The 25039-nt window shown below is 57.8% G+C and overlaps 17 protein-coding genes across 17 annotated transcripts; 11 read left to right on the top strand and 6 right to left on the bottom strand.

The window, feature by feature from the left end:
* Positions 1-288: 288 nt before the first annotated feature.
* Positions 289-1035, top strand: VTJ04DRAFT_8242 (uncharacterized protein; the record flags this gene model as incomplete). Its single annotated transcript, XM_069366658.1, has 4 exons — positions 289-347; positions 481-506; positions 709-886; positions 978-1035. 4 exons carry the CDS (start codon positions 289-291, stop codon positions 1033-1035), a joined length of 321 nt encoding a protein of 106 aa, XP_069217570.1.
* A 26-nt stretch (positions 1036-1061) lies between these two features.
* On the bottom strand, positions 1062-1404 carry VTJ04DRAFT_8241 (uncharacterized protein; the record flags this gene model as incomplete). The annotated part of the gene is made up of 2 exons (XM_069366657.1): positions 1062-1132; positions 1215-1404. 2 exons carry the CDS (start codon positions 1402-1404, stop codon positions 1062-1064), a joined length of 261 nt encoding a protein of 86 aa, XP_069217569.1.
* Positions 1405-2450: 1046 nt separating this feature from the next.
* VTJ04DRAFT_8240 (uncharacterized protein) lies at positions 2451-4304 on the top strand (the record flags this gene model as incomplete). The annotated part of the gene is made up of 2 exons (XM_069366656.1): positions 2451-4056; positions 4153-4304. 2 exons carry the CDS (start codon positions 2451-2453, stop codon positions 4302-4304), a joined length of 1758 nt encoding a protein of 585 aa, XP_069217568.1.
* Positions 4305-5197: 893 nt separating this feature from the next.
* On the top strand, positions 5198-5974 carry VTJ04DRAFT_8239 (uncharacterized protein; the record flags this gene model as incomplete). Its single annotated transcript, XM_069366654.1, has 2 exons — positions 5198-5235; positions 5761-5974. 2 exons carry the CDS (start codon positions 5198-5200, stop codon positions 5972-5974), a joined length of 252 nt encoding a protein of 83 aa, XP_069217567.1.
* Positions 5975-5990: 16 nt separating this feature from the next.
* VTJ04DRAFT_8238 (uncharacterized protein) lies at positions 5991-6521 on the top strand (the record flags this gene model as incomplete). Its single annotated transcript, XM_069366653.1, has 2 exons — positions 5991-6003; positions 6085-6521. The coding sequence occupies 2 exons, from the start codon at positions 5991-5993 to the stop codon at positions 6519-6521; spliced, it is 450 nt and encodes a 149-aa protein (XP_069217566.1).
* Positions 6522-6847: 326 nt separating this feature from the next.
* Positions 6848-7152, bottom strand: VTJ04DRAFT_8237 (uncharacterized protein; the record flags this gene model as incomplete). The annotated part of the gene is made up of 2 exons (XM_069366652.1): positions 6848-7056; positions 7113-7152. The coding sequence occupies 2 exons, from the start codon at positions 7150-7152 to the stop codon at positions 6848-6850; spliced, it is 249 nt and encodes an 82-aa protein (XP_069217565.1).
* Positions 7153-7195: 43 nt separating this feature from the next.
* Positions 7196-8179, bottom strand: VTJ04DRAFT_8236 (uncharacterized protein; the record flags this gene model as incomplete). Its single annotated transcript, XM_069366651.1, has 2 exons — positions 7196-7683; positions 7753-8179. The coding sequence occupies 2 exons, from the start codon at positions 8177-8179 to the stop codon at positions 7196-7198; spliced, it is 915 nt and encodes a 304-aa protein (XP_069217564.1).
* A 955-nt stretch (positions 8180-9134) lies between these two features.
* On the top strand, positions 9135-10574 carry VTJ04DRAFT_8235 (uncharacterized protein; the record flags this gene model as incomplete). The annotated part of the gene is made up of 3 exons (XM_069366650.1): positions 9135-9232; positions 9300-10403; positions 10478-10574. The coding sequence occupies 3 exons, from the start codon at positions 9135-9137 to the stop codon at positions 10572-10574; spliced, it is 1299 nt and encodes a 432-aa protein (XP_069217563.1).
* Positions 10575-10593: 19 nt separating this feature from the next.
* Positions 10594-10920, bottom strand: VTJ04DRAFT_8234 (uncharacterized protein; the record flags this gene model as incomplete). Its single annotated transcript, XM_069366649.1, has 1 exon — positions 10594-10920. The coding sequence occupies one exon, from the start codon at positions 10918-10920 to the stop codon at positions 10594-10596; it is 327 nt and encodes a 108-aa protein (XP_069217562.1).
* Positions 10921-11265: 345 nt separating this feature from the next.
* VTJ04DRAFT_8233 (uncharacterized protein) lies at positions 11266-14010 on the top strand (the record flags this gene model as incomplete). Its single annotated transcript, XM_069366648.1, has 1 exon — positions 11266-14010. The coding sequence occupies one exon, from the start codon at positions 11266-11268 to the stop codon at positions 14008-14010; it is 2745 nt and encodes a 914-aa protein (XP_069217561.1).
* A 326-nt stretch (positions 14011-14336) lies between these two features.
* VTJ04DRAFT_8232 (uncharacterized protein) lies at positions 14337-15109 on the bottom strand (the record flags this gene model as incomplete). The annotated part of the gene is made up of 2 exons (XM_069366647.1): positions 14337-14728; positions 14797-15109. The coding sequence occupies 2 exons, from the start codon at positions 15107-15109 to the stop codon at positions 14337-14339; spliced, it is 705 nt and encodes a 234-aa protein (XP_069217560.1).
* Positions 15110-15699: 590 nt separating this feature from the next.
* On the top strand, positions 15700-16605 carry VTJ04DRAFT_8231 (uncharacterized protein; the record flags this gene model as incomplete). Its single annotated transcript, XM_069366646.1, has 2 exons — positions 15700-15754; positions 15809-16605. The coding sequence occupies 2 exons, from the start codon at positions 15700-15702 to the stop codon at positions 16603-16605; spliced, it is 852 nt and encodes a 283-aa protein (XP_069217559.1).
* Positions 16606-17120: 515 nt separating this feature from the next.
* VTJ04DRAFT_8230 (uncharacterized protein) lies at positions 17121-17885 on the top strand (the record flags this gene model as incomplete). The annotated part of the gene is made up of 1 exon (XM_069366645.1): positions 17121-17885. The coding sequence occupies one exon, from the start codon at positions 17121-17123 to the stop codon at positions 17883-17885; it is 765 nt and encodes a 254-aa protein (XP_069217558.1).
* Positions 17886-18200: 315 nt separating this feature from the next.
* Positions 18201-19018, bottom strand: VTJ04DRAFT_8229 (uncharacterized protein; the record flags this gene model as incomplete). Its single annotated transcript, XM_069366643.1, has 3 exons — positions 18201-18225; positions 18308-18822; positions 18962-19018. 3 exons carry the CDS (start codon positions 19016-19018, stop codon positions 18201-18203), a joined length of 597 nt encoding a protein of 198 aa, XP_069217557.1.
* Positions 19019-19892: 874 nt separating this feature from the next.
* VTJ04DRAFT_8228 (uncharacterized protein) lies at positions 19893-20306 on the top strand (the record flags this gene model as incomplete). Its single annotated transcript, XM_069366642.1, has 2 exons — positions 19893-19912; positions 20069-20306. The coding sequence occupies 2 exons, from the start codon at positions 19893-19895 to the stop codon at positions 20304-20306; spliced, it is 258 nt and encodes an 85-aa protein (XP_069217556.1).
* Positions 20307-20339: 33 nt separating this feature from the next.
* Positions 20340-21454, top strand: VTJ04DRAFT_8227 (uncharacterized protein; the record flags this gene model as incomplete). Its single annotated transcript, XM_069366641.1, has 2 exons — positions 20340-20634; positions 20814-21454. 2 exons carry the CDS (start codon positions 20340-20342, stop codon positions 21452-21454), a joined length of 936 nt encoding a protein of 311 aa, XP_069217555.1.
* Positions 21455-22541: 1087 nt separating this feature from the next.
* On the top strand, positions 22542-24333 carry VTJ04DRAFT_8226 (uncharacterized protein; the record flags this gene model as incomplete). Its single annotated transcript, XM_069366640.1, has 2 exons — positions 22542-24122; positions 24235-24333. The coding sequence occupies 2 exons, from the start codon at positions 22542-22544 to the stop codon at positions 24331-24333; spliced, it is 1680 nt and encodes a 559-aa protein (XP_069217554.1).
* Positions 24334-25039: the final 706 nt, after the last annotated feature.

The following is a 25039-nucleotide window of genomic DNA, read 5'->3' as shown; positions in this document are numbered from 1 at the left end:
GGTGGTGATGGAAGACGTTGAAGCTTTCCAAGGTTTCGACTTCCAGAGCTTCCCACAAAAGTGGGGCATTGAACTGACCAGAGCTCCGGGTGTGCCACCAAAACGCCAAGCCCGGCTAATCCTGATTGGGTCAGGACTTCTCGGCTTTCCGTCGACTGACGGTTGGTTTTCGCACCTCTCACAACTGCGCGAGCTCTTCCGAAGTCGACGACAACCACTGCAACGAAACGACCTTTCTCTTCCCCCGACGCGTCGCTCCCTTTTCTCGACACACGCACGGAGTTCACAATGCGTCCGACTCAGGCTCTCCTCGGCGGCGGTGGTGGCAAGGTCGGCAAGCACGGGCTGTCAGTATCTCCCCTCCCGTGACATGTTTGTTCCAACTGCGTCTTTTCCCGGGCCGGTCGGGGGACAGGCGGCTAGAGGCGCATTGGCCGTCAATTCTTTGATCCTGGAGTTCCAATGCTGACTTGGCTATAGGTTCCTTGGTGGCTGGGGTGACTTTGGTGAGTGACATCCTCGCATCGACACGGCGCCGTTTCCCAGTACAATCCAGCACGATGGAGGATGGAGGGGCATGGCGTGGGAGGAGGGAGGAAAGGGAATGGACACAACAGGATTACCGCAACCGACGACCTTTGAGTCACATGATTGTTCAACCCCCCCAAAGACCAGCCGCATTCTAACCCGACTCTTCTCCCCGTACAGGCGGTCTCAAGCAGAGGGGCATCATCTCCTACGGCATCGCTCCCAACCGCCAGAACCCCCTCGCTGGTGCCTTCCACGACGCCATCTTCAACACCTGGAGGCGCTTCAGCTCGCAGGTGCTCTACGTCGCCCCTCCCATCATTGCCGGCTACTATGCCATCAACTGGGCCGTTGAGAGGTATGGTGCCCTGGTCTGCCCTTTCAGGGGGCACATGCTGCCGAATTTCTCGAAGGAGGGGGATAAATTCCGGGATGCTGACGGAAAACAGGAATCACTACCTCAACTCGAAGCAGGGCCGGGCCGAGTTTGGTGTTGATGAGGACTAAGCGAGAGGGTTGGTGATGGATGAAAACTAGAAGGAGCTCTGTGTTTGAGAAATAGACGAGACTTGTATATCACAGATGGCGATGCTGATATAAGCGGCTGCCGTTCCTTAGCTTCTCAAAATGCATGACTGTTGCCGTGGGCTTTGTCGTGTTCCTTGCGGCTCAATGCTGGGACAGACTTGAATGTGACTGGGCCGGATGGAAACGGAGGGGGTGGAGAGGGTTAGGGATATATACTTCGCTCGTCCTCGGAGCAGCCTCAGTCTTTGCCAACCCTGAGCACATGTCAACCTTGAGGACCTGATGTGAAGCTTCCAAGTTCAACCGGAACCCCCAAGTTCCAGTGCCAAGTGGGAGACAAAACAGCATGAAACCGTGCTGCATCGTAAGGTCAGGTGCAAATCAAAAGTTTCCCGGTATTTTTGGCCATCCAATCCCTCGAGCTGGATCCCCTCACGTTCCCCCAAGAAACCAAGAAACCCCCAAGATTTTGGCACGTGAACGGTTGGTCCGTTGGTCTGGGGAGCCCCTTTTGTTGGGATGTGCCGTTCGGCTTGCTGGGTTTGTGCTGGGGCGTCCACTGCACCCACTAGCAGCAGCAGCTAGGAGCAGCTAGCGTCGTGCTGCCGAGTGCTTCAGTGGTTCGAGAAGGACGGTGGACAGAAGCGATGCGACAACAGCCTTGCCTCAGGTAACTCGTCCAGAGATGCAAATGCAACTTGTCAAATCCCCAAATCCCAAATCCCGTTCCCTCGATGCCGTTCTTTGCGAAACTCACCACCACAACTCACTGTGTGCACTGTACTCCGTAGGTGATCTGGGACCAGATCGGGCTCCAATTCCCTTTTCCAGGGGCCGAGATTCCCCCGGGTTCCCCATTTTGCCCGTTTCCATTCCTTCCATCCCCCCGGCCTGAGCCGATCCGCTGAGTGCGCAAACAAAGCGTCCCCCGGCCTCGCCTCGCCTTGCACTCAACCAATTTCTCGGCATCATTCATCATCATCCTCGCTCGCTCCGACCCTGCGGACCCGCAGCCCTGACTTTGTTGCTTTCTGTTTACTCCATACTCGGTCCTCGGTCAGAGAAACGCTTCTCCTGCTCTGTCCACCACCTATCTGCGACCACGGACACTGCGCGCATCGCCCGTTGCTTCCAGGCCTTCTGGCCGCGCCTCTCTCTTTCTCTCTCTCTCTCTCTTCCACCAGAGTTCCGTCTTCCATACTCAACCACCAGCAAGCTTCAAGACGGCCTAGAAAACCCACGACCGCAAGATCGAAAAATATCTGGGAGGTGTGAGATCGCAACGCCGCGACCCGAGTTCCACCACACCTCCCTCACCCTTCCTCCTCCGTAACACGATCTCACCTCAGCGCATGCTTCATGGCCTCCTCCATGTCGTCGACTGCGACAACACCATGAACTCGCTCAACATCATCTCGGCCCGCGTCTCCCCACCGCCGAGCCCGTCGCAGAGCCGCTCCAACTCCCTGAACGCCATCAGCCTCGCCGGCCTGACCTCGGATCCTGCCCCCGACTCGTCCCAAACTCCGGCCGACGACCCCGACTGTGTTCTGAGCCAAGCCGACGCCGACGACGCGGGCGCCGCCCTGCTGACCGCCGAACCCGAAGAGCTGGACGAACCACCACGGCTACGCCCGCGGACCGCCTCCGATGCGGCCTCGATCCGCTCCATCGACGCATTCAGTATCCGCAGCGACAATGGCGATGTGGACGAGTCGGCCATTGACGACGACGAGAAGACGCCCTTGACGGGCAACCACTCCGCCTCCGATGCCGAGACCAAGGATTACTACACGCTGCGCGGAGGGCTGGGGAGCCAGAAAGAGGTGGCTGACCTAGGGTCCGCCGGATGGCTGCTCTATCCGAAGCGCATTGCCAACGCTATCGTCGACTCGATCCGGTGGATCCTGACCACGCTCACCGCTCCGGGGGTGTACCTGTACGCGTGCTTCTGCGACGAGAACGGCAACTTTGCGCCGCTCAAGCAGCTGACCAAGCTGTTTGGCTTCTATGGGGGAGATGCGAAGCGCATGGCGCTCGACTATCACGAGGGAATGGCGGCGGCGTCGGAGAAGCGGCGGCGAAGGAGACCCAGCAACGCCCAACACGGCAGGACGTCGCGCGCGCACCGCAGCGCCGGCTCGTCGTCGTCAGGGCTATCGTCTGAATCCGAATCCGACCTGGAGCGCAAACGGCGCAGCCTCCGCGCGTCCGGCAGCAAGCAGCACCTACGGTCCAAGTCGTCTCGAGATTCCGAAGACACGGTAACATCAGCAAGCGAACAACCCCCACCACAACAACGCTCTATCCGAATCAAGCTCAGCTCCGACGACGCCCTGCGCCAGCGCAAACACCGCAAAGCCCAATCCTCCGCCAACCGAGCAACCGCAGCCGATGACTCCTCCTCCCGGACCGCCGACATCGCGACGCAACTCAAATCGCCCACCTCCCCCTCCGGCACCGCGTTGACCAAGTACCCGCGCACGCCAGCGCCTCCGCGCCCGCTGATCCCGCGCCGCCAGCCGTCCTACATCAACAGCTCGTCCGACGGGCCCGACGTCAAGCACCAGAAAACGCTGATTCTCGATCTCGACGAGACGCTGATCCACAGCCTGTCCAAAGGCGGGCGCATGTCGTCCGGACACATGGTCGAGGTGCGGCTCAACACGTCGTACCCCGGGGTCGGGGGCGGGCAGCAAACGCTGGGACCGCAGCACCCGATTCTGTACTACGTGCACAAGCGGCCGCATTGCGATGAGTTTCTGCGGCGGGTGAGCAAGTGGTACAACCTGGTCATCTTCACGGCGTCGGTGCAGGAGTACGCGGACCCGGTGATTGATTGGCTCGAGGCGGAGAGGAAGTACTTTTCGGCGCGGTATTACCGGCAGCACTGCACGTTCCGGCACGGGGCGTTCATCAAGGATTTGAGCTCGGTCGAGCCGGATTTGAGCAAGGTGATGATATTGGATAATAGCCCGTTGAGTTATATGTTTCATCAGGGTGAGTTTCTTTCCCTAATCCCCAGACCGTTCTATCTCTGTCTGTCTATGTTGGTTGGGGCTGTGGATGGTGGCTGACATACTGAGTCAAAAACAGACAACGCAATCCCGATACAAGGCTGGATCAGCGATCCGACGGATAGCGATCTCATGTACCTGATCCCCTTCCTCGAGGGGATGCAGTACGTCTCGGACGTGAGGGCGCTGCTGGCGCTCCGGGGCGGGGAGGACGGGCATCATATGGCGTGATGATGATGATTACGGTGATGATGGATTATGATGTTGGGACGACAACAACTACAACAACAAGAAGAAGAAGAAGGGGGATAGAGAGAGAGTGGGTTGGTGGTGGTGGTGATAGTGGTGGTGTTGTGGCTGCTGGTGTTTTGATACTGTTGTTGTTGGTTGATTGGTGTTTTGGGGTTGTTGTTTCAACTGGGTAAATTATTACTACGTACGACTAATATATGAAGGATCAAAAAAGCTGTGGGCGGGATTGCATGAGATGGGAAAGGTAGAGTGTTGGGGTACTGTTGCTGTCTACCTCACCCACCTACCTAGGTAGCTAGGTGTTTTGTGTGTTTCTGGATGTGATGCTATGTGGAGTTGTCTGGTGGATGTCTAGACGGACCAGCGTGGTTTGGGGATGGGGATTGTTTCGTGTTGAGGAGGAAGAGGAGGAGAGGCAGTTGCATGGCATAGAGGGGAAGGGAGGAAGAGGAAGGACAAGGCCATCATTTAGAATTCGGTGAATCATCATTGCTATTACATGGGTTGATGTGTTGTTGTAACTGAGGTCGGGTTCTTAGGTACCTGGAATTGAGAGTTGAGAATTCGAGTTGTTACTGTTTTTCTTGGGACTTTTTTGGATGGCGGTTTCTTCTGTCTTGAGTGAGAGTTGGGAGTTTAGTGCCTAGCATAGGGACTTTTGTCCCCTTGCTCGATGTATAGTCTATGTATATCCTGTTGTTAATGCCACTGGTATGGCTTTTGTTACTCAGATTGGATTTTTTATTTATGGTGTTTTTAAAGTACATACAGGTACTAGTTTTCTTTACAAGTGTATACCGTTTGGCCGAGTGGCAGATGCCGATCAAAAATGTTGGGAAGAAGAGATTTTGATACAATTTCTGAGACGTCCAATGTCCCAGTGGCATCTCAACCAATCGACGCCATTAAGGTGGCCACATTCATCCCCATTACACCACACCACACTCAAGCTGAAGCTCATCCCTCCTGGTCCCTGTCTGGTCATCGGCCGGTGTCGGGAGAAATCTGACTTCCGCCGTCCGCCCGGCTTGCTTCGGCGCCAAGACGGCGGCCGGCACGGGAAGACCGGGGCCAGGGTTCGGGGCGTTTGTGACGTCATTGCACAGTTCCGGCCATTCATCTCCATCAAACCTACGCATCGGCTATGTACCTACCTCCGTCCAAACTGCGTCTGGTTCGATGACGATGATGTTATGCTACCTCCTGGGATCCAGAGTGACGCACACAAAAGTGCTGCAGGGAAAAGATTGGGGGGAAGGAAGCAAGCAAGGAAGAGGGAGAACTAGCATTGGCGAATGATGCCCGGGAAGAAAAAACACGTACAGGTGTCTGCCATGGCGGACTGGGAGGAGGGGAGGATCTAGATCCCTGGATGGAGGTGCAGACTCTTCCGTCATTGTTCACAGGTGACGACTCAGTGTGAGTGAGGAGGAAGTATTAAACCCGCCCTGTGCCATCTCTGTGTCGTCGATCTTGCCTCCATTGTCCATCTCAAAACATCACATCTCAACTCAACTGCTCATCATCGTCGACAGTACTGTCTACAGTACCATTTATCTGTGATCCATCAACAAACATTGGATTCATCACCACCTCACCGTCGTCACCATAGAGCCCTCACTCATCTTTATTACTACGTCACACGCTGACAACAAATCATCCATCATGTCTCTGCACTGTTCGTCTCCCCTGCCCAAAACCAACCAACCTCCCATCCCCACTCGCCCATAATCAAGTTATACTAACCCTTCCCACCCAGATCTCCCCTCCGTAAAACCCTCCGCCATTGCCCTCGGCACCATCTTCAACCACTCGGTCGAGCTCGCCGTTTTGTCTCCCCTCTTCGGGCAAACCTGGCAGCGCGCCAAGGCGTCCAACACCAAGGACGAGTTCATCCGCTCGCGCGAAGCCGCCGGCGCCGCCGTCGCCTGGGGCACCGCGCTGGTCGGCTCGGCGCTGCAGGCCTACGGCATCGGCGCGCTCATCAACGCCACGGGCACCCTGAGCTACCGCGGCGCGGCCTACCTGGGCGGGCTCATCTTCGCGGCGACCAGCGCGCCGGCGTTCCTGGGCCAGTGGCTGGTGGAGAAGCGGGCGTGGGAGCAGGTCGGGTTGAATGTCGTGGCCAAGTTGGCGGAGACGGTCGGGTTGTCGGTGTTTTTGACTTGGTGGGGGACGAGGCCGGATGTGTTGTAAGTTGGGAGGACGATGGGAGGGGTTTGAAACAGGGAGCGGTTGGAGGATTGGTGGTGGTGTTTTTGTAGTATTTCCCCTGGGTTGAGAGTGAGATGAAAGGGAAAACGATGAAGGATATGGAGAATGAGACAGACTGGCGGTGTTAATGTCCTTAGTTGTAATTGTATCCCCCGATGATGGCATTCAGACCACAAACACAAAGCACATTGCAGTTTGTTCAATGTACAATGACAAACCCAGCCTTGATTTTCCGGTACCTGGTACCTTATTTACAAAATACTCAGAGCCTTTCCAGACCCCATGACAATTCATGCATCAACCGAACCTCAACGCCGCCGTCCCAGAACAAACAGGCCCGTCATTATATCAACATGTACTGGCCAACTCTTCAAGTTGCCATGTGAATGCCCGAATGCCAATCCGTGAAACATGGCCAAATCAAAGACCCCAAAGGCAAATCCGCGACTCTCAGGAATGGCCGAACAGAAAAGGCAAAGCCCGCGACGTGGTGAAATCCGCGAGACTCTGTGGACATCTACCGAACAGTCTCATGGAAGAGCTGCTGCCAATCCACCAAAAATGGTCGCAGACCAAAAATCGCAGGCTCATCTTGCCCAGCTTTCGTACCCATCCAACACACCACCCGTCCCTTACTCAACAACAATCATACTGCTTCAAGCACGAGCGGCCTTGGCGCGAGCAACGCGGGCAGCGATCTGGTCAGGGTGGGTCCCGTTAACCCACGGCTGCACCTGAAGCTTCCACTGCTTGTCGGCCAGCTTGGCCAGCTCCTTCCAAGCCTCGAGGTACTCCTCGGGGTTGACCTTGTCGTCGGCCCCCTCCTTGGCCTTGCTCTTGTCGTTATCGGCGTCCCCAGCGGTCTTCTTGCCCTCGGGCTTCAGCATGACAACACTGGTGGCGCGCTTGGTGGAGGCAGCCAGGCCCAGCTCGGCGCGCGAGCGGACAAAGATGTAAGGAACGCCGTGCTCCTCGCACAGGATGGGGAAGTGCATGATGACGTCCATGGGCGAGATGTCGCCGGCGATGACGACGATGCCGGGAGCGGGGGACTCGGCGGCCTGGGTAGCGGTCTTGACCGGGCACTTCTTGATGGCCTTCTCGCACTCCTTGACACCGCGGTGGAGGGCCTTGAGCTTGGTGCCTGCAAGGAGAATTGGAGGTCAGCAAACAACTCGTGCTGTGTTCATGTCAATTGGGTTCTCAAACATACCCTTCTTGATGAGCTTGAAGATCTTCTTGTGGGTCTTCTCATCGGCAAGAGGCAGGGCGAAGGGAACAAGGTCCTCATCCCGAACGATCTTGGCGCTCACCTGAGGCGCGTCGGGAACGTCGACATCGGTGTCCTTGTCCTTGGTGGCAATGACCAGAGTCTTCTCCTCCTTCTCGTCCTGGGAAGCGGCGCTGGCCTGGAGGTGGGCGTCTAGAGCGCGGGCAAGCTTCTCCTGCTTGGCCTTCTCTTTCTTCTTGTCCTTCTTCTCCTTGCGGATGCCGCCGTCGTCCTTGGTCTTCTTCTCCTTGTCCTTCTTTTCCTTCTTCTCGGACTTGTCTTTCTTTTCAGACTTGTCCTTCTTCTCCTTCTTGTCCTTCTTGTGCTTGTCGTCGACGACGTCGACCTTGTCCTTGTCGGTGGCGGCCATTGTGACGGGTTGGTGGGCTAGATGCGCGACAGCGAAAGTAAAAGTGCGATGTATATAGACTGATGTCTATATCCCGTCGCGGAAGAAGGTCGCTGGAGGAGGAGGAGGTTGCAATGGCAAATTGTTGTTGGTGGTCGCGATTGCAGTCGGTCGCAGTCGCGGGAGTGTTTGGTGGATTTTCTGATCGAGAACGAGACCAAATTTTGACGGAGAATCTGAAAGGCAGATGCACGGTGATTGGCTCGATAAGATAAGAAAAGCGCGTATCGCGTTACAATCTGCCCCACAAGTCGCTGTCACACGAAAGAACACACCTTAGGCTCTGCTAGTTGCAGCGACAAGATGGATCAGAGGTGAAAATAAAAATTTGAGAAGCTCCAGAGATAGCTCTGTCTGCTTAATTGTAGTAAAACTTCCTTCAAAACTCATTTCTGTGTGTACATGAACCCAGCCTTGAGGAAACCAGTCAGCGAGGCACCTGAAGTGCGCACTGTATTGTAACATTGTGTAACGCTTTGACGGGTGCGGCTGGCTTGGCCCGGCCAGGGACAATAGCAGAGGCTAGAACATAATAGGATAAAAGTGGGCCATGGCGGGGCAGCTCTTTGTGCCCCGCCATAATTTCTGAGTTGCAAGCTTCGCATTGTGTCCGCGACTGACTCACAAAGTGCAACTAACAGCAGCCACCGACCTGGAGCTGCACTCTACCGACCCTACAACGGCACAGGACTCGATATTCCTCTTGGACAGCCAAACAACACCTTTTTCCGTTATCGAAAGGTCTTCGTTTGGGAAGTCCACTCCTTACAACCTACGATTGGCGCTTCAAGTCTCTTCGATTTGTGCGACACCACCTCCGAATCCCCTCGTCCTCGTCTGTGGCCGTTAGCAGCCGGTAGTGGTCAATTGTGGTCGGTACTGGCCGGTGGCACCTCAGTCGGCCATAGCTCCCACAATGGCGCCCTCGCAGGCTAGCCATGTCCCGAGCCTGGACACCCTCGTCAAGTCCTTTAACGACCAATCCCTCGAAGCCTCCGTGGAAGCCCTCGTCTTGTGCGCAACTCTCTCCCCTCCTCGGATGCTTTGATTCCCCGGACTTGCATGATTCTAACAAGCGCAGCCTTCTCCGGAGACGCCAGGTCCGCGGCGATGATTGCGCCAAAGCCACAGCCCACATCCTCCGCCAGGTCGTTTCCAAATCCAAATGGACCGACGTGAACCAACTGCTCGACAAAGTCTACAGCTACGGCGTGCGACTGGTCCGCGGCGCTCCCCTTGAGCCCGTCATCGGCAACATTGTCCGTCGCGTGCTGCGCCTGATCCGAGACGAAGCTGCCGAAGAAAGGAACGCTGATGCTAGTGACGACGACCTGGAGAGCGACACCGCGGACGACATCCAGAGCTTGAACCCAGGTGCCCCTCCTCCACAGCCTCTCTCGCGCACCGCAACTCTCCCCGTCCGCCCCGCTCCTACCCCTCTGTTCTCCTCGTCCGGCCTGACCGTCTCCAATTCCATGTTCAACCTCCTCTCGATCGTCGAACCCGTCGGCAGTCCCCTCACAGGCTCATCGACCCCAATGTCGCAAGCTCAGCCGGCCAGCATGCAGGCCTTCCGCTCTGAAGTCCTCGATGGGATTGAAGAGATCCTCGACGAGATTAACCAGTCCGACGACCAGATTGCCAGCTTCTGGGAGAGCCAGATTCACCCCGGCGACTACGTGCTGGCATACCAGCCAAACAAGACTGTCGAGCGGTTCCTGATCAAAGCCGCCTCTAAGCGCAAATTCACCGTCCTGCTCGCGGGCCTTCAGAACCCCGACCCCACTGCCGAACCTCCGTTTGCGGCCTTGCGCAAGAAGCTGAATGCTGCGGGAGTCGAGACCATCAACCTCGCCACCAACGGCCTCATGGCGTACATTCCTAGGGTGAACAAGGTCATTTTCGGTGCCAAGGCTGTCTACCAGAACGGCGGCTTGCTTGTGGATAGCGGGTGTTGCGTCGCTGCGCAGGCGGCGCACGAGTATCTCAAGCCCGTCATCGCCTTGTGTCCCATCTACAAATTCTGCCCCGAAGACCCATCGAACGAGGTGTTGAGAGGCGAGCTGGGAGATCCGTCCGATTTCGTGAGCTTTGCCAACGGCCCGGCTGTCGGTCTGCTCGACATTGAGAACACGGTGACCGATTACATCCCTCCCGAGTTGGTCGACGTCTACCTGACGAATCTGTAAGTGTCTTTTGTGTCGCGGATGGCTTACGTCATGCATGCATGTGTTTGCAGGTGCTGATGCGTTTTGATAGTGGCCCGCAGACAAGAAAACATCTGGCCAATATTCTCGCCGACCACTACAAGATTGAGGACGTTGCCTTTTCGATGCAGGTTGACGACGAGGCGTAAGGCTGGCCCCGCCACACCACTACGACTCGGTGTTCCAGGTTGTTCGAGGCCGCCAACGGCCACGCAGCCCTCCGTTAAAGTTGTAGTATGGATGCTTTGACTTGGCTGGAACAAGTCGGGCCTCCTTAGTAATGAGTTTGGTGGTTGGTCGCCCTTCAGCATGTGGTTTCAGTGCCTCATCATCGGCCGCGTCAGCGTGGGGCGGCATGCTTGCGTGGAACAGGGTGCGGGGAAGCATCAAAGAAGCAGGACAATGGAGGCACCGCTGGCCAAGAGGACCGACGTCGCATTCGCCAAAGGCGCCGTTCCGAGCATTATAGCCAATCAAGTCGGGGGATTTTGCCATGGGCAGTGGTCAAGCTTCGCCGAGCTTACGCCTCGGACCAGGCTCTCGGGGCTTGCATGATGCATCCGATGCATTCCTGTGTGGCTCGTCTGCTCCTCGGCCGGTTGGGTCACTCTGCCATTTTCTGCCCTTCACAGCCCATGGCTGGTTATCATCTGTTGGTGGGCATACGAACGTGTTCTTGACAAGGTCTTTTGCATTTAATCGTCCGGGTTCCTGGCCCGAGGAGTGGCAAGGCCGGCTCATCTTTGTTGTCTAGTTTGGTCCATCTCCTGGACACAGCTTTCGCACTAGTTTAGTCGTGTTAGACAGAGAACTACGAAACGCACAACACATGTCGTCATGATGAACCACCGAGAGCCGCTCGACGACGTGCCTCCCCCGCCTTACTCAGAGACTGACATCTACTCGTCCTCCTCAGCACCGAGGGACGCGTACGCTGCTGACGACGCCAGTCGATCCACCACTTCGACCAGCGCCGGAGATGTCATTTATACGCCGCCCCTGACTCCCCGATCCTCCCACCTCTCCAATTTTGCTGGCGAAGTGGACAATGTCGCCCCTTCAGCTGCCGCCGCATACTTTGAGACCCGTCCGGCGCCGCCGCTGAGCCATCTGCCTTTGCTTGTCCAGACCATCACCATCACTCCGTCCTCGACGCCCGACTCCCTGCCCTACCTCCCGGAGCTGGCTGCCCGGGATGTTCGAGTTGAGGATTGGCTTACATTTGTGAACTACCTCCTCCCCCACCACGCTGCCCTCACCAACGAGCAGGTCATTGACCGCAAGCTCCGCGCCGAGGCAGCCATGACGACCACCTCCGTTACCCCAGAAGGGGAGAAATCTCCTGTCGACCCTACTTCCCCCAACAACAACGCCGGGCAATCCCCTCTCATTAGCACCATCACCCACGCTGAAGCGCAGCTCAACCGCATCCGCTCTCCCTCGTCCACCGACGGTAGCCTGCCCCCGTCAGGCCCAGACCGCAGACATGTCGAGACGACAGTCAGGGAATGGAACGACGGCTTCTTCGCCCCGCGCCGCATCTCGATTCGCGTCGATGTCGAGGCGCTGGAGGGGTTTGACGCCACGGTGCCGCCGTCGCGGAGTAGGAGTGCTCCTGTCGGGTTGACCACTCTCCCGCCGGAGCCTGTCCAGGATGGGACTGGAAATCCTCCCATGCCGGGCGGGTGGGATGCCGCGTTTGATGCTGAGCGTGATCAGCAGCAACAGCAGCAAGATCAAGCCCGTTCGGACAACAATAACAACAACACCAACACCAACAACCAGCCCCGTCGCGGCTTTGGTTCCTTCTTCCCCTCCTTCACCGGTGGTCGAGGCGGCGGAAACACCGGCCGCGGCCGAGGCGGCGGGTTCCGCTTCGCCGGCATCAACATCGAACCGGAACGGGTCTCCATCGGCAACGACGCCATCGTCGCCGACGGACGGACCGGTTCAGTCAAGATTGGCGCATTCACCGCCGATCCGACGGGCATCAAGATCAACGGGCACACGTTGTGGGGACCACCACCGGGGGTTTCGACGTCGCCGGGTGGCGGTAGCGGACACTGTGGTAGTTGGGGAAGGGGCGGATGGCATGCCCGCGGTGGAGGACCTTGGGGCGCCAGCGTGAGGGGTGGGTTTTGGAATGGCAGCGGGTTGAGGTCGAATACCGCCGGTGGGCATCATCACGGTCATCACGGGTGGGGTGGTTATGGGTATGGGCACGGGTGTGGGCAGCGAGGGGGTTGGGGTTGGGGATCTTGTTCTGCTGGTGCTTCTGGTGCTGCCACCGGCGGGTGTGAGGAAGGGCAGACGACGCAGGATCGCGGGGAGGGACCGTCGGACCAGCAGCCGCGCGGCCGATCGCCGCATCGGGAGGGTGATACTCCCTCTGCTGCTCGTCGGCACAGGTCCTCCTCCACCTCCTCCACCTCGAGCTCCAGCTCCAGCCTCTCGTCCAGCTCAACCTCCTCCGCCAGCTCTCTCGACTCGGAATTCTCCGACCTCCTCGACTCCCAGCTGCCCCTGGCCAAGGAGCGTCTCCTGCTCTGGCTCAGCCGCCCGGACCTGCCCGTGACCAAGGACCAAGCAAAACAGTTCCGCGCTGACCTGCGCGCCGCGGCCGCCGACGGCAAAGCCCTGCACAAAATCGTCCCGCCGGAGCTCATCACGCCCGAACTGATCGCCGCGCTGCGGCAGGAGGTCAAATCCCTGGCCAAGAGCTGGAAGATCACGCGCAAAGAGCATCGCCGCGCGCGCAGGCAGCTGAAGCGGGATATGCGCCGCGCGAAAAAGGCAGAGAAAAAAGAGCTGAGGAGAGTCAAGCGGGAGATGAAGCGCGCCGAGCGCGAGGCGAAGAGGGCCGAGAGGGAGGCTAGGCGGGAGATGCGCCGCGGTTTGGGCGGTCCACCACCACCACCAGCGGCACCGCATTCTCCTCATTCTCCTCATTCACCACCACCTCCTCACCCTCCTCCCTTTGGCTTCCCGCCCTACGGTCCTCCACCACCGCCACACTCTCCCCATGCCCCTCCGCCGCCAGGCCAGTCCTCATGGCCGCCCATGCCCCCCTTCCCTCCGCGCCCACCTAACCCGGCCGACCTGGTCCAACCGCTTCTCAACCTCTGGAATCGCAGTACCAACAACAACCGGCAAGCCGGAACAAGTCCTGCTGCCTCAGAAGACCCGAATGCCCAACCACCAGCGTACTCCCGCGGGTGGGGACCCTCCTCCTCCGACTACCATCAACCGCACGACCCGTACGCCAGCTCGCAAGCCAAATACCGCCTGGCCGAGGAAGCGGAAGCCCGCGTCATCGAAAAGGAGGCCGAGCTGGAGCGGCTGCACGAAGCCATCGCGCTCGCGGCCGAGACCGGCACCGGTCAAGGTAGTAGCAGCAACGGCAAGGCGGCAGCCAGCGGCGGGGTGCTGAAGCTGGAGGCAGAGGCGCAGGCGGTGGAGAGGGAGCTGGCGGAGCTGGTGAAGGAGATGGAACGGTTGCGGACCGAGGCGGACGAGGAGTTTGCGAAGGAGTTGGCGCGGGAGGAGGAGAGGGCTTTGAGGGAGGTGGAGAGAGGGGGTTATTGAGGATTTGGACATGCATAAATAGGTTGGTACTTGTGGAGGTGGTGGATGGAGGGAGTGATGGATGGGATTGGCCTGGTAAGCGTCGATAGTTATAGGAGTTGATAGGGGTTTGTTAAATGGCATGGAACTCCTCTCGTCAATCTTTGATCCTTGGCCTGGGTATTTGGGTTCGTTAGTGGAAAGTCCGGAGCTGTAAGCCAGGAAGAAATAGGATATAAGTGACCACCCGAATACCATGATCTATATTCAACTTTTTATTCCCCTCGTTCCGGCCGTCCCGCGCCGACTTTTGGTCTAATACTCTCTCCACTCACAACTCCAGTCCTTCAGCTATGTTTACTCTCGTCCTTCTCTATCAACTCTCCCACCCCCAACGCCCTGCCCACCTTGACCTTGATCTTCTTCTCGCTCTTTGCCGGATCCCTCCCGACATCGCCGACGGGCTCGCCCTCATCGACGCCCTCGGTGCCGTTCCCGGCGGCGTCGCTCTTCTTTTTGGTCTCCCCTTCCTCTTCCTCCTCCTCGCGCAGCTGCTCCCGCAGGTGGCTCAGGTCCAGACGCATGCAGTAGGCGTCCTCGCCGTCGGCGTAGTACTTGCTCTCGGTCTTTTCCGTCTTGAAGCCCAGCGTGTCGCGGTACAGGTGGATGGCGGCCTTGTTGGAGACGCGCACGTGCAGGGAGACGTAGTGGGCGCCGAAGGTTTCGACCATGGCGAGTTCTGGGCAGAAGAAGTCAGCAAAGAAAATGGAAATGGGAAACGAGACAAGGAGTCTGGGAGGCACCTACGGCTCTGACGCATCAGCTTCTCGGCAATGCCCAGCCGCCGATGGGTGCGCATGACGGACAGCGAGGTGATGTGGCCGTGCTGGATGCCGTCGGCGGGCTCCTCCTCCATCTTGGCGAGCACATAGCCGACGATCTTGGGGTAGTCGTAGGGGGTCTTTTTGGGGCGGGAGACATCGACGGCGACGAAGGACAGCTGGGGCCACGACAGGGCGTGGTACAGGTAGTACTTGAGGAAATAGTTCTCGGGCAGGTTCTCGAGGTTGGCGTGCTGGATCAGCGGTATGTCGGACGCGCGGAGGAGGCGGATGTCCATGGTGGCGGTGGATGGATTGATTGATTACGGAGTTGAGTTGGGGATTGGGGGAGGAGGTGGGACGGGAGGTGGTCGGCTAGATATTTTTTCTGTTGAACACAGGGCAGTCAGGTAGGTACCTGAGTGGTGATGCTTTGGATCGCTGGAGTTTTGGTGTTGAATGCTGCAGGACGGAACCGCAGACAGTGTGGGGTCTCACTCAACTCAACCCCAACCCTTGACTAGTTAGGCCTTCAGGTTAGGCAGGTGGGGCAGCGCGGGGTTCTGTAGCCGCGCAAATGGCGGGGCAGTGAATTTCCTCTGGTGCACCTCACTTTCTCCAACAAGCATCGAATCAATGACACATGGGGCCGAGAGGGAATAGTTCCCCTGGAAAATGGTATAAAACACTCGTTCATTCTGCCGGCAAGACGGGGTCGTCATCCGGTTACATTGTGCATGTGTACCTATTTAAGATAGACTCGAAATTGACTGTTTACTTTTCTCTTTCTCTCATCTCCTGTCCTCATCTGGTGTCCGGAAAAGTCAACAACAACCTCTTCACCACCTCCTGTCACCTCTCCTCACCTACAGGTTCACAGTTCACCACCATGGCGGCCAGACCCCTCCAAGGCAAGCTCGCCATCGTGACCGGCTCCTCACGCGGTAAGTTCTCGTCTCTCGCATCTTTCCTCCCCATCCCACTAACAACAACCCCAGGCATCGGCGCCGCCATCGCCGAAAACCTCGCCTCCAAAGGCGCCAACCTCGTCCTCAACTACACCTCCCCCTCCTCCGCCGACCTCGCCAACGCCCTCGCCACCCGGCTGTCCACCGACTACTCCATCCGCGCCATCCCCGTCCAAGCCGACGTGGGCACCCCCGAGGGCGCCTCCTCCCTCATCTCGTCCGCGCGCGCCCACTTCACCAACCCGGACACGCAATCCTTCCAGATCGACATCCTCGTCAACAACGCCGGCATCGCGCGCAACGCGCCCCTCCCGCGCGTCACGGTCGAGGACTTCGAGGCGACCTACCGCGTCAACGTGCTCGGCCCCCTGCTCGTCACCCAAGCCGCCGAGCCGTACCTCCCGCGCGACCGGTCCGGGCGCATCGTCAACATCTCGTCGGTCTCGTCGCAGGCCGGGTTCGTGACGCAGACCGTCTACGGCGGCTCCAAGGCCGCCCTCGAGGCCATGACGCGCACCTGGGCCCGCGAGCTGTCGGAGCGCGCGACCGTGAACGCCATCAACCCGGGCCCCGTCGAGGGTCCCATGTACGCGGCCAACCCGCCCGAGTTTTTGGAGGACATTCGCGGGTGGGTGATGCGCACGCCGCTGATGCGGGCCAGGGAAGGGGTGGACCCCGAGGAGGTGGTGCGCGACGCTCGCGAGAGCGGAGGGCGGCCGGCGTATACCAAGGAGGTGGCGGGGATTGTGGGTATTTTGTGCCTCGAGGAGGCCGGGTGGTGTACCGGGCAGGTGGTGTCGGCGAACGGGGGGATGATTATGCAGTAGTTGGAGGGGAGGAGGGTTTTGGATACAAGGGAATTGAAAGTTTTGCTTGATGTTGAGCATTGTTGGTCTTGGATTTATACTTGATAAATTTCAAACATGAACCTCCGTGGCTCGTTGTGTTCGTGACCGGAATTCTGTCAATTGCTCTCTTTATGATACTTCTACGTATTCTCCTCCGTAAAGTCTAGCTTGGTGGTTTTCCAGAGGTCTTTTTCTCGTGATATCCATTCCATATTCTCCTGGTCTAGACAAGGCCAAGTCCGGCAGTGCGTTTCCTCCCAGAGCTCTCCGTGTCCGCAATTGAATGAATGCGGGGCCCTAAAATTGCCCCGCGTTGACACACCGCAACGGCCGGAGCTCCATCGGCGACGGCCACCATCGGCTGTTGCAACCTCCTTTGCGCAGAACAATGCCGACATCATAACCACACCGCAAAGCACAAAGGAACCGAATATTTGCACACCGGACCCCGACCACCCTACCGTTCCGATATAGCGGATCTTAAAATCTACACAATGGCGGCACCATCACCACCAACCAATCCCCAACCTCCTGCCACCGCCTCTTCTACCTCCTGTACAACCCTCCCACCACCGCCATCTTCAACAACAACGCCAACGCCGGCCCAAAACACCAACCCGGCCCCCGACCCCGACCCGGACCCGTTCGACACCCTCCTCACCCTCGAAGACCAATACTACACGGCCGGCTACAACGAGGGTCTCGCCGACGGGGAAGCCGCCGGCCGCGCCGAGGGGCGCCAGCTGGGCCTGGAGCGCGGGTTCCAGCGCTTCTTGGAGGCGGGCAGGCTGAAGGGGAGGGCGATCGTTTGGGCGAATCGGCTGCGGGCGCAACAACAACAGACTGGTACAGAACAAAAGAAGCGTCCAGCACAGGCGCACCACCAGCGGACGGGCTCAGCGTCGGAGAAGGGTGAGGACGGCCTGGAACAACCACCACCACAACAACAAGAAGGACAAGAACAACAACAACGGAGGGAACATACCCTCCCACCCCTCCTCCCATCATCAACCAAGCAACCCCGCCTCGCACGGCACGTGTCAACCCTCCACGCGCTGGTGGACACGGACACGCTTTCAACAGAAAACACGGACGAGGCGGTGGACGAGTTTGACAACCGGCTGCGGCGGGCCAAGGGGAGGGTCAAGATTGTCGAGAGGATGGTGGGGGAGAGCATAGGAGACTTGGGAGGAGGGGGTGAAATAGTGGCAGCAGCAGCAGCAGGAGCAGGAGGAGAGGGGAGTAGTCGGAAGGAATGATAGGTAACAAGAAGTTGTAACGAGGGTGCGGGGAGGAGTGATGTAATAGGAGGGGAAACGTGACTGTGCCAGATAGATGAGTAAAGGGATCCGTCTGGATCTGTCTGAAAAGACCAAAAACCCAAGTCCACCAGCATGATGACAAGGGGAACAAAACACCCATACTCTCTCCGACGGATGCGATCATGTTGCTAAACCCATCATCCATCTAGAATTGCCGCTCCATGCTCCCTCTAAAGCCATCCATATATACATCTCCCGTCCGATCCTCCTCTCATGCCCGGCTTACCTTGCCCATTCCACCGCTCGATTCGCCTAGGCAAAAGTCCGGCAGGGATAGCTGTCACTGGTCTGTTAGCGCCCACTCATCATCACCAACTCGCCATCCCAACCATAACGAGAGAAAGAAAGAAGAAACTCACCTCCCCCCATACGACTGCTCCTCATTCAACCCATACTTATACACCTCCCACTTCCCGGGTCCATTCAACCTCTGCCCGCTCGGCAGGGGGGGCAGCCCGCCCGTGGCCTCGAGCACCCTCTTTGCCGCCTCAGCGCCCGACTTCTCCAAATACCCCGCGATGCCCATCTCTTTGCCGCTCTCCGCAGCGGCAACGAGCGCCTTGCTTCCTTCCTCGCCGATCAGCTCGACCCGCGGCTGCGCGGCGCTGCCGACGGTCAGCAGAGCCACCTGGTGCGGCTGCGCCACGACCGACAGGCGCGGGTAGTTGCGCCGCGCGTCGCGCTTCCAGTACGGGTTGTCGGCGATGTCGCCGGCGGGGGCGGTGACGGGGTCGTCGTAGGACAGGGGGTCGAGTTGGCCCGGGGAGGGGTTGCGGTTGTAGGGGTTGAGAGGGACGCCGTTGGAGCGGTTCGGGTCGATGGAGAGGGTGCGGCGGATGCGCTCCCAGATGCCGACGGATTGGAGGGTGTATTTCTGGTGGTGCGGGGAATTATTGTTAGTTTAGTTAGGTAGGTAGGGACTAGCTATCGATGGTGGTGAGGGTGGTGATGGAGGAGGGGCGAGGTGTTTGTTGCTGTTGGGTTGGGGTGGTTGTGGAGGGGAGAAGTCGAACCTTGGAGATGCTGACGACACCGCCAGCAGCGGCCTTGGCTACCTGGTTGGAGGCCATGGCGGCGAGCAGGATGGAGGAGTGTTGTGTTGAGGCTCCCAGGCCGGGATGTGTTGAGAGTCTTGCTGGAGTGGTCGGCCGTCGGTCAATTGGAGCTCAACCAAGCAAGCGTGAGGCCTGTTCCGAGCGGTTGTTGCTCACGAACGATTGTCGGTGCCTGACAGCTTGTGCCAGGTGATGACAGCTCTTGGCACTTGGCAGCGATGGTGGGTCTGATCCAGAGGAATTGGCCACTCGGAGTGGGCGAGGCCAAGGCCAGTTTTGGCAGCCGGGGATGATGAGGTGCAGCTGCATTGGATGGTGCAGGTGCAGGTGTGCAGGGTTGGCATGGATCACCTCACTTTTCCACTTTTTCTTTCTCTGAGGTGCCCTGCTTCTGCTTGACCTTCCAGGTTCCGTCCCGAAGCACCTCCCTCACGGACACCATGGACGCCCCCGAAATTGCAGCAAAATCCTCACCCATTCCATTCCTCGGATTCCACCCGTTGCCATTGTCCTACTTGACACCGCTCAACCTGGGCATCTCGTCCGTCTTTTGTGTCGAGTCCTTCACCTAATCTGGGAGCAATTCTCTTGGACAAGAGACTTGAATAAAGAACATAAATAAGTGGGAAGCATAGCATTGGATTACCTGATACTAGCTCCATCATTATGTCAGCGCTGCTAGGTGCTACAAAATAAACAAGCAGACAAGTTCATGACTCCCATCACCAAGCTCCGTCCGGATCTCTCATGCCGAAAGGCTGTCTAAGGGTGTCTCCCCTCCACAAAGCAACACACGGCAGTTTGGTTTCAACGAAAAAAACGGACCTTTTCCCCAGCTGGATCGGAGCTTTGCCTGAGGTCCACGGTATCCAGGCTTCTGCCGTAGCTCATGGCTCTCCCCCCGTCCATGTCCGTCCATCCATCCATGGCAAAGCCTGGCCCCGTCTCTGGTCTCTTCGTCTGGTCTTCTCCGTCTCCTCTGGATCCACTCCGTCCTCCGCCTCCTCTGATTGGTCATTTCGTGCGCAACTGCTTAACGTCCTCTCGACCCTTTAACCACCCCAGCTCGACCTCGTCTTCTCTCCCGTCCTTCTCTCTCTCTTTTTTTCCTTCTTCAACTCTCTGCGCTCTGTGTGATCCTGGGTCGCAACCTGTTGGCGACCATCTCCCCGTAGCCATCTGCCACCCACACCTTTATACACACCACCTACCTTACTCTCTCATCTTCAGCCTCAGCCTTCTCTCCACTCCTCTCCTCTCCTCTCGTAAATCTGTAAGCCGTACTACTACACCAGCGCACTAGCGCATCAACCACCGCCTTCAACACCCGCCCATCATGCCCATGGAACTGCGCAAGCGCAAGGCGCCCCCGCCGCCCGCGCCCGCCCCGACCAGCAAGAAGGCGACCAAGGCGGCCAAGACGGAGAAAGACACCAATGGTTCTGCGCCTGCCGAGGCCGCCGCCGCCCCGGCCTCCGGTCTGCCCGCCGTCGGCAGCGTCCTGGCTCTGGACGGCCTCGGCGGCGAGCTGACCCTCAACGACGGCACCACCACCACCCTCAAGGCCTTGGTTGAGCAGAGCAAGGCTGGCGTGGCCATCTTTACGTATCCGAGGGCTTCGACGCCGGGATGTAAGTTCTTCCCCTTTTCTCTCTATTCCATATTGTGATGATACCCGCCTCCTCCCAGACAACACCATCATCTCCCATGATGCAATGGACACCAAAACCCACTGCCTGGATATCAATCGCCCGCGTAGCATGTTTGATATAAAAAGACACGCAACACTCACACATTTTGTAATACCCAGGCACCCAACAAGCCTGCCTCTTCCGCGACCACCACCCCACCATCACCAACACGGGCGGCTTCTCCATCTACGGCCTGTCAACCGACTCGCCCAAGGCCAACACCACCTTCCAGACCAAGCAGAAGCTGCCCTACCCGCTGATCTGCGACCCCTCGTCGGCCCTGATCGGCGCCCTGGGCCTCAAGAAGGCCCCCGGCGGCCGCGGGTCCGGGACCACCCGCGGCGTGGTGGTTATTGATAAGGAGGGCAAGGTGCTCGCCGCGATGGCGGGCGGGCCCAAGGTGACGGTGGATGTTGTGCTGGAGTTAGTTGGCGGGGAGAAGAAGGATGGGGAGGAGGTGAAGGAGAACGGTAAGGAGGAAGGGGAGAAGAAGGAGGAAGAGAAGAAGGAAGAAGAGGCGAAGAAGGAGGAGGAAAAGAAGGAAGAGGAGGGCAAGACGGAGGAGAAGGACAAGAAGGAGGAGAAGGAGGAAGAAAAGAAGGAGGATGGCGACAAGATGGAGGAGAATGGTGAGAAGAAGGAGAATGGGGACGTCCAGATGACGGATGCCCCTGCTCCTGCAGAGGCGGCGGCGACGACGAATGGAGATGCGGAGAAGAAGGAGGAGGAAAAGAAGGAGGAGGGAGAGAAAAAGGAGTAAGGTTGGATTCGGCCATTGCAGGGATTCCGTGTGAGATATAATGGTCCTTCTTGGGTTTTGGTGTTGAGGTGTCTGGTTCGAGGGAAAAGCAAGGAACAAGCAACTCAGCGGATTGAGGGGTGGATATGTATATTAAGTCTTGAGCGGGCTTGTCTCTTTTTGCTGGTAGTGATAATTCAGCGTTTTTGTCTTTTCCATTTTGCTGTCCCTTCTACTCTTCTTTCCTCTCGGCTTGTGAGGTTTGGTATCGCTGCTGTTGTTTTTGGGCATGTCGTTGGATCTCCTGCGACACTCGTCAGGAGTGATGTCCTGCTTACAAGCTGACGGAAAGGGGGCAACTCACGGCATTCGTCCTGGCGGCACGGATTGACGACCTCGTATACCTGCTCCCAAAGAATCCCGGGTCTCAGGGTCAGTAATCATGAGACACTCTATCCTCCTCTACTCGACGGAAGGGTTATCCGCCGCTGGTCAACCGCTACATTTGCGCCGTAGACTCCGACTCCAGTCGCACTCACGTAAACAAAATGCAAGCCATGGTGAACGCCGCAGCGGGCGCCATGATTGTCTGGGTAGGCAACATGTTAGATAAGTCTAAATCAATTTAATTAAGGGCTATCTATATCAGAACTTGCTCACTCTCGCGTTGATTTGGACCATGTTGCTGTTCTTCTCCCTTTTCTCAAGCTATTTGGATGGGTTGGGATCTTAATTGGACTGCCAGATGTTGGGTGGTTTGTCTCTGGGCGTGTTGTTGACCTGTTCCGGGTTGTCGATTTGAAGTGTAAGTTTTATAGAATTGGACTTGTCGTGTTAGGTGATTTCTTTCCAGCTTTGATGAGCTTTCAGTCTTAAAAACAGCTGATCGGCAACAGCCCAGAAGGGCGCATCGCTAACATCAGGCCGAGCCCCACTAAAGTTTTAGCGGGCCCATAACCTGCAAGGCTGACGAGCTGCGTCCATTGATGGCCAGGGCAAGCTCCAACCTTCAACTTAAACTTCAACCCCAACCTCGCTTCAACCTCAACCTCACTCCAATCTAGGGCAAACCACCACCCCCTTTCCCAACTCCCAGCAGCAATTCAACATGCCGTCGCCTCCACCTCCACCACAGCCTCCTCCGGCTCGCGGCACCATGTCGCTCTATGCCAACCTGCTCGAAGGCGACAGCTCTGCGTCCACCATCTCCAAAGAACCTGTCCTCTTCAACAACAGCAAGGACGCCGCCGCGGGCCCCAAGAAACCCTTAGACCCAGCCCTCCGTTTTCAACCCATTCGCCGTCCACAAGTCAAAGCCCCGGCGAAGCCGAAGCCTGCATTCTCCATCCCTGCTGCCACCGCCTCCACCACCGCCCCGTCAGCCAACAACAACACATCAGGCTCTGCACCAGCGCCAGCTTCAGGAACGGCACCGGCAGTCCCTGTTCCGCCGCGAAGCACCCTCGCCGACTGGGCCAACACCGAAGACGACGACTACTACTACGTCGGCGAGAAGCGCCAGCGCGGCGGCCGTCGCAAGAAGAAAAAGAAGCAACAGGAGGAACACTACCGCGAGACCGACTGGGACGAGCTCTACGACCCGTCCCGCCCCACCAATGTCGAGGAGTACCTGCGCAGTGAGGAGCGCATCCGCGAGGTGCGCGAGTGGAAAGCCATCTTGTACGCGCACCGGCGGCGCCGCGGGAGGGGCGGGAGCAGCGACGCCGGCCGGAGCGACGACGAAGAAGAGGACGGAGGGGTGAGGGATGAGCGTTTTGCTCCCCCGCCGTCGCTCACCTTTGCGCCGCCGCCCATGTCGCCTCCGCGTACTGCTGCTGCTGCTGCTGCTGCCCCTCCTCCTGCTCCATCCTCGGTGGCTGCCGCTGTCATGGCCGACGCGACCGGGGATGATGCATACGCCCGTAGACTGGCGCTGTCAGGCATGGCGGCACCACCACCGCCGCCGCCTCCGCCAGAAACTCAATCCCCTCCCCCTCCACCACCACCACCCCCTCCTCCCACCGACTCCGCCACCATCTCCCGCGCCCCAGTTCGCTACACCAACCCCAACCCCAACCCGGACGACAAAATGGATCTCGACGACAACCCTCCCGAAGAAGATTCCGACTACGACCCCGAAGTCGACTACTCCGCCATCCCCTTACCACCCGACCCAGGCGACTCCTCCCAACAACAACAACCCCGCCCACCACCACCACAAAAAGGCAAGGCCTTCGCCCAACGCCTCATGGCCAAGTACGGCTGGAAGCACGGTACCGGCCTGGGCGCCAACGGCTCCGGCATCACCACGGCGCTGCGCGTGCAGGTCGAAAAGCGCCGGCGCAAGCCGGACGCCGAGGGCGGCGGGTTCGCGGGGCCCGGGGGCAGGGGCAAGATTATCGCGCCGAAAATGCCCAAGCCAAAAACATCATCATCAACAGAGCAAGGAGCAGGTGGTTCTTCTTCAGGGTCAGGGGTGGAGGGCAAGTTCGGCAAAACCTCGCTGGTGGTGGTGCTGGATCGGATGCTGGACAACATGGCGGACCTAGAAGCCGAGGTGGAGGCCGGGCTGGGCCAGGAGATTGGCGAGGAGTGCGGCGAGCGGTACGGGCGCGTCGAGAGGATCGTGGTGGACGTGGAGGGGAGAAGGGTGTTTATCAAGTTTGTCGAGGCGGTTTCGGCTTTGAGGGTGAGTTTTCTTTCCCTTCTTCTATTTCCTTTTCCCCCCATGTCACTTCTCTTTTGTTTGAGGTTCTGCTGTGTCACGGTGGGCAGTGGGTGCTGACTCTTTGATCATCTAGGCCGTGAACGCCCTCGAGGGACGGATCTTCAACGGCAATAGCATCGTCGCAAGGTTTTATGACGAGGATAAGTTTGAGGACGGAGTCTGGGATGGATGATTGCGGCAGCAAAAAGGGCAAAGGAATACCATGAAAGAAAGGCACGTTTAATAACGGTTGACTCGTGCAAAGATGCGTTAGATACCCCTGAAAATATCGAGTTGACTGGAGATTCCTAGTGTTGGAAGCAAAATATACAATACTACACTGTTGCCATTCGACCTGTTTGGATGGATACAACATGACGAGATGTCTTCATGCAGATACCATCTCCATTTCTTGAATATTTCGGAACCATGTTGGGCTGTGTGTCCTATCATATTGTATGTCAGGTTATTAGCGATGATCCGAACAACACAAACTTGCTGTTTGGCATAAGTAATGTATAGGTAGGTAGGCCGAGTTATCGTCATCATTAATATCAAGTGTATCATTCCATGTGAAAATACCCATAACATATCCCTCTTCAATCCCTCTCATACACGTCATGTTTGAGACCGTATAAGACCTCATTTCCCATACGACAAGCACTTACCCGAATCAAGGACAGCTTCTGCTCATCCCCAATAGAATAATGTGTACACACACACCAGGAGGTAGGTACTTGGGTAGGTACCTAGGGTGTTCAGCCAACCGAAGTACCTGATCAAGCCCCGCAAGAGCATGAAGCCAAGAGAAAGATCATGAGAGACAAGAGACCTTGACAACAATCCGCATAGTTCTCATTATTAAAAAAGTCAACTACTCAAAAAGACTGCATACAACG

The sequence above is a fragment of the Mycothermus thermophilus genome (assembly GCF_041956435.1).
Source record: "Mycothermus thermophilus strain CBS 625.91 unplaced genomic scaffold VTJ04scaffold_5, whole genome shotgun sequence".
Taxonomy (NCBI): Eukaryota; Fungi; Ascomycota; class Sordariomycetes; order Sordariales; family Chaetomiaceae; genus Mycothermus; species Mycothermus thermophilus.
Note: the sequence above shows the minus strand (reverse complement) of the source record. Positions and strands in the feature narration are given on the sequence as shown.